Genomic DNA, 12,428 nt, shown 5'->3' on the forward strand with positions numbered 1-12,428 from the left:
AGGTGAGTAGAGAAGGGTTCAAAGGGAGGATATAGAAGTCGTCGAACAGCTAATTAATAGCAATTCAGAAGCACTGACCGAGGAGGAATTAATACAGCTGACTACTCCTGAAACTGAAGCAGTACCAGATGAAGATCAAGATAAAGAAGTGGAAGACACACAAGTCCACCATGAGTGACATAGCGGAAAGGCTTCACAAATTCAAATCAGCGATAGACTATTTTCATGACATAGATCCCTCTATGGTACGCTCTTCACATATAGGAAAATTGATAGAGGCAGATTTGTCAACATACTCCAACATACTTGATGATATGAAAAGAAGAAACCGCAAATAGAAATCCCAATTGTTCTTTCAGAAAATATTGCCAACAATCGCTGCACCCTCTTTTATATACCCTTCTACTTCTTCTTCACCTTACTCTTTTCATGATGATCAATAAACGAGATATAAAAAAAGAACCTATAGTTTTGGTTATTTACAAATTTCCCATATTTGCTGTCATGCCTGGAATATAGCCCTGTGAATACAGGGGGGCCAGCTGTATATCGTTACAGAGAGAGATTTATCATAGTAAAGAATATTTTGTTGTTTTGAGAGGAGTTCAACATTAGATCAAATGCAATTCTAAACAAGATTTGAGAAAATATCATTTTAGAGGATCTATCATTATCTCAAGTATCATTGTAGCTAGGTTTCACTGCATATACAGGGTGTCCTGTAAGTGCTAGCACAGCCTTTAGCTCATCAACCATCTGGCGTAGAGGTATGATTCCAATTTGAAAAATGCTCAACAGGCGTTCAAAAATTACCCTGCACCACTTTTGAGAGTAAAAATACAGTGTGTCACAAAACAAAAAATTAAATTTTTATACTGTTCCTATGTGCTCAAGAAACCAATTACAAAGTTATTACCTTGTCTCTCCTGATATCATTAAAAAACCATGTTTGAAGTGCAAGATTCAGAGAGATATTTGAGAAATGGAGGAAATTTGGAAAATAAATTAGGCGGTTAAAACAGTTTTTCTGCATGTAGCGCTGTTCTTTCCCAAATTTGAATATCTCTGTCAATATTGCACTTAAAAACATGGATTTTTTGTGGCATTAGGAAAGACAGGGCAGCAACCTTCTAGTTGGAAGTTAGAGCACAGGGGGACCATTTAAAGTTTTAAGATTTATTCTTTTGTTACATGCTGTATTTTCACACTCAAAACTGGTAGGGGATAATTTTAGAATGCTTGTTGAGCATTTTTTAAATTGGAATCATACCTCTTTGACAAATGATTGATGAGTTAAAGGCTGTGCTAGCACTTATAGGACACCCTGTATATAACAGTGAAGGTGATAAACTGGTGCATATGCATAATCACCAATTGGTCAAGTTTGATCAATTTCACTACATTTTTTTTTTTTAATCACTTTTATTAGTGGTTATGCATAATTCCTAAATAAAGTTCGCAAGTTTGATAAAAAATATAGAAAAATTATATGAAAACTTCCCCTTTGTTTAACCACTTATCTTTTTCGTCTGTATATGATACAGATGCAGGCACTACACTTATTTTGCCAATTTATCACCAAGCTTGTAATGTTGGCTTTCTTCACACATATCAAACGTGCAAACATAATGAACATAACTGATTAAATTCATCACCTGAAACTGAAATTTATGTATAATAATCAGGTAAATTTAGCTAATTCATTGACGATTGGTCACATTCACCAATACGAGCTGAGGATTATATATAATCACTAGAGCCCGGAAGTTTTTAGGCATTAAAAATGGTAGAAAAAAAGCAGGCACAAAAAGGCACTAAAAATGCCTAAAATAGTTTTAAAAAAAGATAATTTTTTGGAAGGAAGAAAAATAACTAAAAATAAAAAGTTTAAAGGTCCAAAAACTAGCTGAAAAATTAATTGCATTTAATCTGCCTATTGTGTTAATTATAGTTTATAATAACTGCATTATATTATCAAAGTTAAATTGATTTCAAGTCGAAAATAACAATAAATAAAGTGTTAGTAGACCCTCAGGATTAGGCCAATTCCAGGGCCACCATTACCAGACGCGGACTCTGTAGAGAACATGATCTGTGGGGCTCCCTCAAGTAGCGAATAATTCTTGCTTACTTGTGTATTACTTGGAATAATCATTATCATTTCTATAGTTGAAACATGGCTATCTTGTTCTGCTTTTATAAAAAAAAGTGACTTTTTTAATATTTTACCTCCTATGCAGGACTCCTTCAAAACACGGGGCTCTGTGTGGACGCATCTATCATAAACCTTGAGGGTGACTGTTGTCAATTTAATCTAATACTAAATATGTATGTTTAATAAATAGCCATGGTTGTGCATTTAATGCTTGGTGGTTTAATAATAGCCAGCCCCCTGCCTGCTCCTACCCCGTCTTGTGTGAACCATGGCATCAATTCAAGACCTCTTGGGAAAATCATAGGTTCACTATACCAACACCTTCTATAGCGAAAACCTCCACGCGAAGCTCATGGCGTCACTGAAGTCAACCATTTCACCTATATTCATTGAATATACTGTGAAAAAAGGTAGAGATTTCGCATACATCGGCCTGCTTTATCCAATGGCTACAGGTGAAATGGACGACTTCAGTGACGTCAATCTTTGCGCGGAGGCTTTCTGCTATAGATGTTGCCGCATACAACACTGTCCAATGCTTGAGCGAGACATATTATGTGAAGCCTGTTGGGAAACAAAAATTTCTAATTTTCCTTTTGCCTTTCTAATCAGGCTGTGATCATCTGAAACAAAATCATTCATGTCTAACACCATCCGGCCAAAGTAAAGTTAATGTATGGCAACACCAATCTCTCAGATCACTTGGTTGTGACTAAATGGAGCTGGAAAGGGGGGGGGGCAGAAGTGGGCTTTCTGATGGTACTGAATACTGAGAGTTGGCAAATTTTTAGAACAGCAATTCTTTTGAAGTTTTCAATGCCCAAAATATCCATGTTTTACAGATTATGGCCTCTGAAACTCACTAATAAACTTAAAACTATGTTAAAATAGACACATTTATGGCACGTGCGAAAATTTCAAAAAGTTACCAAAAAGTTTGAAAATAGACAAAAAAAAAGGGCATTTATGGCATTTTGCCTGAACTTCCGGGCTCTAATAATCACCAGTAAATTAGTAAATGTGGAAAAATTTTATAGACAGTTTTTTTTCAGTGCAAGATATCAAGGAAACATTTTTTTTCTATATGTTATGCCAAACTCAGAAAGAAAAGTTCCACCAGAGACCAGATGGCTTTTCTTTCTGCATTCACCTCGGCATGATATCCAGGAAATATGTTTCCCTGAACATTAATCAAACTTACCAAAATAGTTCACGATAATTTTGCAAAATCACTGGATTTATTACTTGTACCATAACATATACAGGGTGCATAGGTAACAGAGTGCATGGCATTTTACTGGCAAACTGTTGATCTTCAAACTCAGATATGTCATTCATCTTGCAAGGGATTGTATAGTTATTAAAATAAAAAAACTTGACTTTATATACAGTCCCAGTATGCCCAAAAACCCAATTAGAAAGTTGTTTCATCTGTCCTGATGCCAACTAAAAAATTCCATGTTTCTAAGTGCAGGGAGAAGTGCCAGTGCCGTCTTAATGCATGGGCCCCACCCGGGCCTCAAGAGAATAGGGGCCTCAAAAAAATCACTTGGCCCAGGGGGCCATGATGCTCTTAAGATGACCCCGAGAAGTGCACTAAGATATTCGAATTCCAGAAATGGAGGAAAGTTGGGAAAAAACAGCATTAAATGCGGGAAAACTGTTTTACCCAAGTTTAATGCTGTTTTCCCCCAATTTCCCTCTATTTTCTGAATATCTCAGTGAATAATTCACTTAGAAACGCTGAATTTTTTGTTGGCATCAGGAGAGACAGGACAACAACTTTCTAATTAAGTTTTTGGGCACATGTGGACTGTATAAAAATTTAATTTTTTTATTTTAATAACCATACAATCCCTTGCAACATGAATGACATATCTGAGTACTACACGTTATTTGGGTATTTTTTCTAATTGGAAGTATGCTCCTACGATCAACAGCTTGCTAGTAAAATGCCATACACCATGTTGCCTATGCACCCTTTGTTTTATTAATTAAAAATCTAACTATAATTATTATTAGTCCATTAAAAATGCTAACTATGTGCAATGGCTCATTAATTATTATCAATGCATAGAGACTATATAGTATTTATACCAGGTTTTACCATTTTCACTGGTAAAAACCTAACCCTGCTAAAAAAAGTACATTGAAAAATTTGATACAGACAAGCAGGACTTTAATCAATATGATTATTAATATACGGCGTTTTAAAATTCGAACATGATAAAACAAGCTACACTGATTGCTCATTTATTTCTTCATACCATAGCTCTTTGTTTTTGCTACACAACAATAGATTGTCATACAATCGGCCTGTTAACTGTAACAAACTGTTGATATAGCCAAATGAGATATGTTTCACATTCATTTTCAGCTATTTACATAGCAAAGTTCTACCTGTAAAAAAGGATTTAAGTCATCAAAATAAAGAATATTGCTGATTGCTCTAAACACTGATTTTGATATGTCATACAGTCATTGTTTTAGATTTCATCTAATACTGTTAAATTTTCAACTGAGTTCACTTTCTCATTTTCTTGCTGAGCTTGAAATGTACCCTGCAGTGCTGCTAGTTGTTCCTCTCCAAGTTTAATCTTTTCATCAATTTCTATTGCATCCATCAACAATTTGGATTTCATTTTAATGAAATGCTCATAGTCTGCATACTCTTCTTTTGATAAGTACTGATGAAGAAAATACGATACTTGGCAACTTCTTCTATCAATGTTTTCTTTCAAGTGCCACGCTTCATCATGCTGTTGGCTCAGCTTGTTTCTTTTTGCTTCCAGAAAGCTCTAAATAGTAATGTAAGAAAAACAAAGTTTCACATATACAAACTGTTATTATTGAAAAAATTTAAAATCTCGTTCTTGGGATGCATTTTGTTAATAAATGGAATAGCTTACCCCCAGAAAAGTAAATTCTAACACAATTGACACGTTTAAAAAGAAATATGATAAAAATGTTGGGGTAAATCGAAAAGCTATCCATACTTAGAATAAGAGAACCATAAATGTTTTTTATGGGCATTGTGTATAATACTTCATCATGTATATATAGTTTTTATAATTGCATTTTTAATTGGGCTATTGTATTTTAGACATATATGACATCTTTTTCTTAGCCACCTCATTGGTCATTTTGCCTGTTGTGGCCTTGTATTTGTATAAACAAATACTGCCAAAAATTTAATAACATTCCTTTGATTTCTGTTATTTAACAACAAATCAAGGTTTGTGACTCTTGTAAACTCAATGATGAACTGAAATTTCAGTTTTCACATTAATTTTGAGCATTTCTACTATCTTCCTGTGTATTTTGGAGCATGCCGGAAAATACTATATTTTCAGGCATTCTGGAAAAATTGAACTGGCTTTTTAGAATTTGACTCTCTTCAGGTAATTTTCTTTTTCTAAAATAAATTTCAATTTATTTCTGCATGTGAATAAATTTACCAAACATTTTAGAACTCAATAATAATAGATATATGTGACCAATAAAAAAAATAGAATACATACGTATATATGTACAGTCTCTCTCACACTTGAAAGGGACAAATGGATCTCAAAAATATGTTTGGCATGAAAATCTGTTTAATGAACCTCTTTGATTAGTAATTTATATCATTCGGCGCTTCTTTATGAAGCTAATTTTCTTAATGCAACTTGATTTGAAGGGTTTTCTTGGCATAACATTCATAAAAAGAACGCAATGATGAGTTCATTATAAGAATATCTAGTGTCCATGAAACCTTCAGCAATTTCAAAATATATTTTTTAAAGTGATCAGTAATACTTTATTTGTGTACCTCACATGGGTTCAATTTCTAGCTGTGACTGAAAGTAATTAGAGTGAATGGGGAATGCCGATTTTCGATTGAGTTCAGATTGAATGTTTATTAAAAATGTTTTTTAACGGGAATATTAGTTGCATAGATAAACACTTGAGTATACCAAGGACAAGTGTTCAAGTTTTGCAAAACAAATGTTGAATAGAAAAATGCTTAAATGAAAGAGAGAGATCTATCAGCCAGAAAGAGATTCTCCATTCAGTTTTCAGTTGATGATAGGAATATAAAACAAAAATTCCCAGAACTGGAAATTCAATTAGCCATAGGTATAAACTTGTATAGATCTTATATGCGCCCTAGTGCCTACACCCCACAGAAAAAAAAATCAAACACTCCAATATTTTCAATCCAATTAACTGAACATATCTACTTTTTTGAGAAGGAGAAGAAAAGGTTCTCCTATATTTTACATTATTCACATAAATGTCAACAAAGGAATAAATTTAAAACAGAAGTTAATCTCACATCTTACTAATTATAAAAATACATGCATTTTTCACACTCATCATGACGAACTTTATGTTAAAAATATATATAGAAAATCTACCTTTTCTTCAATACTAGCATTTTCTGGGAGAATAAGCAAAGCATTTTCCGCCCTTGCTAAGCGTCCAGATAGAGACATGAGAAGTTTTATGATTTTTTCAAGTTCTTCAACATGAACTTTATATTTCTGCAATTCATTTGGTTTTGCTAGTTTTTCTATTCTAGCTGTTACATCTTTTCCAAGTTCCTCATTTTGCCTGATTTCTTCTTTCAGTTCCACTTGTTCTAAGCGTAAAATGTTAAGTTTTTTGCTGATACTTTCTGTCAGAACCTCCTATTAACAAAAGTATAGACAGTGGTTATAGCAATATGTGCACAGCAAAATTTTTATGTTCAGTAAATATTGAATTTTTCATTGAAACAAGAATGCCACACTAATCTCTAGACCAGCGGTTCTCAACTTTTTTGACTTGTGGAGCATGGTAGGCCTGATTTTTAAATTTATTTATCAAATATACTGATTTATTTTATTTTCCTCCAGTGGCTGCAGTGCACCTGAGATGTGCCCACAAATGCCACACTAATCTCTAGATCAGCGGTTCTCAACTTTTTTGACTTGTGGAGCATGGTAGGCCTGATTTTTAAATTTATTTATCAAATATACTGATTTATTTTATTTTCCTCCAGTGGCTGCAGTGCACCTGAGATGTGCCCACGGAGCACCAGTTGAGAACCCCTGCTCTAAACAAACCAATTTCTGAATTGCATTCAAAAGGTAAAGTTGTGATTGAACTCACTCCTTTAAAATCAACACATACTATTATATTTCGTGCATACTGGAAACAACTGTTAAATAAATAAATAAATGAATAAAAAACACTTTATAGTTTAGGATTGGTAGACATCGTGGTTTTCCACCCTTCCTTGATCGAATATTTTATAAAATGTGTTTCTTTTTCAATATTTACTTACCAGAGTTGTTTCATTTTGAAATTTCAAAATGGAAATTTCAGTTTGGATACTAATATTAAAAGGAAAAATCAAGTAAGTTTGAATTATTTTTTGAACTATATTGATGAGATCAAAGCTATACGTAATTATAAATGTTATGTATCCCATACCATGTGTCCATCCACAAAATCCCTACCCAGGCCATTTGCCTTTCAGCCATTAGTTATAGACGAAAAAAATCTACAATTGTAAAAATGTTTTTAATGAAGTTAATCTTATTATGACAATTTTTCATACACAAATTTAAAAAAGAAATTTAAAATTTTTTATTTTTTTCCAGGGTCCATCAAAAAATTGTTTTTCTTTGCATAACATACATATAAAAAATATTATTTGCATATAAAAACAATTCCTTGCATGTAAAAACAAGTTTCTTTAACATATGAAAAAATTTGACAATATTTAATTTCAAAATTTGCAATGTTTTAATTTTTTTGGTGAATGGGAACCATTTTTTTTAGCTGACATAGATTTTTTTTCTCTTTAATGTCACTCAGTGGTATTCATTTGTGATTTACTAGTAAGTTCAATTCTTTAATTATTTCACTACATATTTTGTATGCCAAAATTAACAAGTAAAATCAATCAGTTTGCAAACAAGTAATTACTGAATTGTATTGATATTTTTTTTATGAACAGTGGAATATCAATCACAATCATTTAATGTATGGTAACACTAGAGACCTATTTGAAACTGATATATATTTGTTTGTTTTGGTTAAATGCTAGCTTAGCTGCATTGCTGTTCAATTTGTGAACAATCCTTGAATTCTGTCAAATTTAAAATTGTACCATCTGGGTCAATATTTGCCTTACTGAGGCGCAAAATTATTCAACCTTTTGAAGACCAAGAAGTTAAGTGGGTGGGGGGACATAACATGAACTTCAGAAGATGCAGGAAATTATGGTTGTTCCAACTTCAAACCACTGGTCACATGAGAAAAGCAAATGAAAAGGTGATTGTGTAGTGAAACTTGACTGTAGGAAGGCTTTATTTTCATAATTCTTGAAGCACGAATTAATTTTATTTTTTAGTCAGAATGACAATTACATTTTTTACATAATTTTTACTCTCTAAATTTAATTTAAGTTTTCACAATTTTTAAATCACATCTTCAATCATTGGCCATAAATCCTGAAAAGTTCAAAGTCAAACATTTCATGTACATTTTGAAAATAACTTTTCGGAACAGGTTTTACATTTCAACTGAACATTTTAGCACACAAGGACTGTATAAAATGTTAATGTGTTTATTTTTTTATGCATATGACTTCTCAAAAATAATCATGACTTATTGAGAAACTGTATTCCATCTGAAAACTTTTTGTAATTGGAAGTACACTTCTAATGTCAACGGTTGCAAAGGTAGTCCTGCGGACAAACAATTTGAGCCTCTGTAAGCTTGCTATATTCAACTTCCACTAGTCATTAAGAAATGATTAAAGACTACATTTACAAAGATTTTAAGGATTTTATATACCTTTTGTCCTTTCAATTCAAACTGGTTTGCCCATTCTTTCTCAAATGATTGACAATACCTTGTCAACAATTTAGCTTTTGGTTCTGATGTTGTGAAGTATGAACTTGTTAATGGCAGAAAAATACCTTCTCTGGAAAGAACAAAATTATTTGAATGCTACATATACTGAGTACATCAAAAATAATTGATAATTAACTCTTATTGACTTTTCATTGAAAAACTTACAAATATAAAATCCAATAACAGCAATACATATACATTTCATACAATATATTTGTTTCTGTTAATTATATAAAAATTATGTTGCCTACAATTTAATGTTTTATAATATAAAAAATACCTGCAATGTAACTAGCATGAGCTTAACGAAGTTGTTTCAGATAAACATATTTTTACCAGTCTGCAAAAATTACAGCAAACAAATAAATTAAAAAGCATTTTAAGTGCTCTGTGCAACTCAGATTGCAAATACGAAGTTGATTCAGGTTGCAACTAAAAATTATGGCCAAAAAACATGGGCATGGATCATTAAACAACTAAGAAAATGATTATCAGTATATCAAGCACGGTAGTCAAAAGAAGAAGAATACTCTCTGAAAGTAGAAAATTGATCATCATTGTCTGTGCTACTTGAAGATGTAATAAAGATTTCAAATCACTGAATTTGAACCATTTATAATCAAATAAATCTATGTTATATCAGTGAACAGGAGCAAAAAGTACAGGTATACTGAACAGCAGAGCATACAACTACTTTGGTACTGTTATCCGGATTCGTATAGCATTGAATCTTCCAATGAATTGAGCCAGCTTGGTGTAATTTAAATGCCATGTGTTTAAACAGCAGTGGGTTTAAATCGTAATTGGAGGGTAGAAATGTTTGAGCGCAGCCATTTAGAATCAGCTTTAAAGTATAAGTTTTGCTGGTCTTTGTGTTAAAAAAATGGCTATGTGGTTTGGCCGAGAGAGCTGAATGTGTTCCGAATAGAAGAGCAAATTTTGTTATTGGATGTTTGCTACATTTATTTTTGTACATGTGCAACAATAAGACTTTGTTCACAAAATATAGAGAAGGTGCATGAAAATTGACAGTGATTATTGCATACCCAAAACGTGGGGGAAAGCAATAAATTTTTCAAAAAAGAATGTGTTTGTACAGTAGTACTTCAGTTTGACAGCATAATCAATTTCATTAACATGCTCGTAATGTCAAAATTTATTAAAAATTTTTGATAGTTTTGTAAAACACTCATAAACCAATGTACCTGAAAGTTTTACTGTGCATTCATTCTTTTTTGACAAATGAATGAATAAACTTCAGAACTCTGCCATGGAAATTGTCCTGTTACGGACATCTTAAATGATTCTTAAACACAAAAAGCATAAGGAGGGAGCCGAGTCATAATTTTGGGCTGTGGATATAAACACAAGCTCTTGCTTTTCATCAGTGAAGCATTTAGGCCTTTGAAACATGTCAGTTTTGTGTCATTGCTCATTAGCTATACTCACCAGAAATTAGTGTAGGTGAACTTCAGCATTTTCTCAAGAAGTCATTCCATGAAGAGTTTGTGTCCCCATGCAAAAAAAAAATATTTACAGGACAAAAATGTTTGCCATAAAGGCTGTTTTACTAGTAAACAACATCCCTTCTCACCTACTCAAAGAAGCACTTGTCTCAGGAGCAATAAGTGCTGTACTAACAAGGAGGTACCCAAAAAATAACCTAAATTATTTTTTAAGAAGTTGTATTGTGAGCTCTACAATAATATGTTTTAGTATCCTTGCACATATTCTCTGCTTGACCTCAATGCACTTCTAATTTTTTTTACTGCTGGGAACAACACAAATTTAGTGGACTAAAATATCTTTACCAAACTTTCTGATAAAGTTTTATTTTAGGTAATTTATAAATAATTTGGCCTCCTAAAGAAGGACCATTGACTCTTGGGAGCCACATAGTGCATGTACTCAATGTTTGCAGTTTTTTCTCTTATTTTATGTGAATGTGCATGTTGAATTATAATGAAACTGTTTGTTAAAACAAAGGTCTTTTAGCAGAACATTCATTTTTGAATTTCTCTGATCTCGGACCTTCAAAAGACATTCAGGTCATGACAAGTCTTCCATTCTTAGATCACCATTTTTGAAATGGGAAAGCCACTCATAAAAATAAGATTTATTCAAAGTACCATTGCCAAAGGCTTTTTACTTCATATCAATGATCTCAGCTGCAGTTTTATCCAAAGAAAACCAAAGTTCTGCCAATACTTTTTGTTAATGTGATCACAACATCTTAAAAATCACAGGACACAAAAAAAACTAGGAGTACAGAAAAATGAGTGCCAAGGACAAACCATTCCACATGAATTAATGACACTTTGTAAACTCGAACAGAAAGCCTCAAGGTAAAAATGCATAGTGGCATGATTTATAACTACAATACATGTATGCAATGTTGACATTCTTGTTCTATTCGCAATGGGAGCAATTTAAGGGTTTAAAAAAATTATTCCGAAAAGAATGCAGTCTGAGCTATAAAATTATTTAACATGCATACTTTTGTGGACTTTCTTTTCCAAAAAAACATGTTTCAGGATAGGAAATCTTGGGATGCTCCAGCAGATGTTCTCTGGAATAAAGTAAGTTTTCATTCTGAGCAGCTGCCAATGTTTCTTTACTTAGATAAGATGAACTTGATACTGAAATCACAATAAAAAAGGTTACAAACAATTGTAATATGGAAAAAAAATAAAAATAAATAAAGCTTTTGGTCTTTCAAAAAATGCTGGTGTTAATATACAGTAAAACCACTCTTAACGGACACCCATCGTTTACGGCCAAATAATTATTTCCCAGTGTATAAAAAAAGTACGCATTTCCCCCCGATCACCCCTCTTTTACGGACGAATTTCTTTTGTTCCGTTGGTGTCCATAAAAGAGAGGTTTTACTGTATTCACAAATAGACAGTTTACAGTAACAGCAATATAGATTTTTTTTTTTAATACATACCGTATATATTTCGTGTATAAGTCGACTTCCCCACTTGAGCATGACCAAAACGGATGAAAAAAATTAAAAACCTTCCTCCGAAAATAGACACGTTTTGGAGCAAACATTTATATTTTGAAGATGTAAAATATACAATGAAAAATTTCAAAATCTTTCCTTTATTTTTTTGGGATGACACTTCACGAGGCAGAAATAATGTTTTTCTATCGTGTCAATGACTACCATGTGGGTTAAGAACATACGGGTGCACAAATCGTTTTAATCTGCTGGACAGATATGCTAGATGGCTGCGAATCACGGCCGTACTTATCATTCTATGTGGATTGATACTTTTTTAGGCACATATTGCACACAGGGCCTTCTTACGCATGGATTCACCTGAACACTGCCTGAGAGCTTCTTGGTGTATGAGAGGCCTTATATGACCCCAAT

The 12,428-nt window shown here is 32.7% G+C and overlaps 1 protein-coding gene across 2 annotated transcripts in view; it reads right to left on the reverse strand.

The window, feature by feature from the left end:
• Nucleotides 1-4,312: 4,312 nt before the first annotated feature.
• The window catches only part of LOC149085627 (uncharacterized), a 143,575-nt gene continuing 135,459 nt past the window's right edge, over nt 4,313-12,428 (reverse strand). For both annotated transcript variants that reach the window (XM_089233781.1, XM_089233782.1), the window contains exons 8-11: nt 11,544-11,685; nt 8,987-9,116; nt 6,556-6,828; nt 4,313-4,953 (exon numbers count right to left, since the gene is read on the reverse strand). In XM_089233781.1, coding sequence (XP_089089907.1) covers nt 4,642-4,953; nt 6,556-6,828; nt 8,987-9,116; nt 11,544-11,685 — 857 coding nt within the window. In that variant the 3' untranslated portion in view covers nt 4,313-4,641. The remainder of the gene's footprint in view (nt 4,954-6,555; nt 6,829-8,986; nt 9,117-11,543; nt 11,686-12,428) is intronic.

Source organism: Pholcus phalangioides, unplaced genomic scaffold, assembly GCF_987345545.1.
Source record: "Pholcus phalangioides strain wild (caught in Gottingen) unplaced genomic scaffold, Ppha-v1.0 ptg000007l_1, whole genome shotgun sequence".
Taxonomy (NCBI): Eukaryota; Metazoa; Arthropoda; class Arachnida; order Araneae; family Pholcidae; genus Pholcus; species Pholcus phalangioides.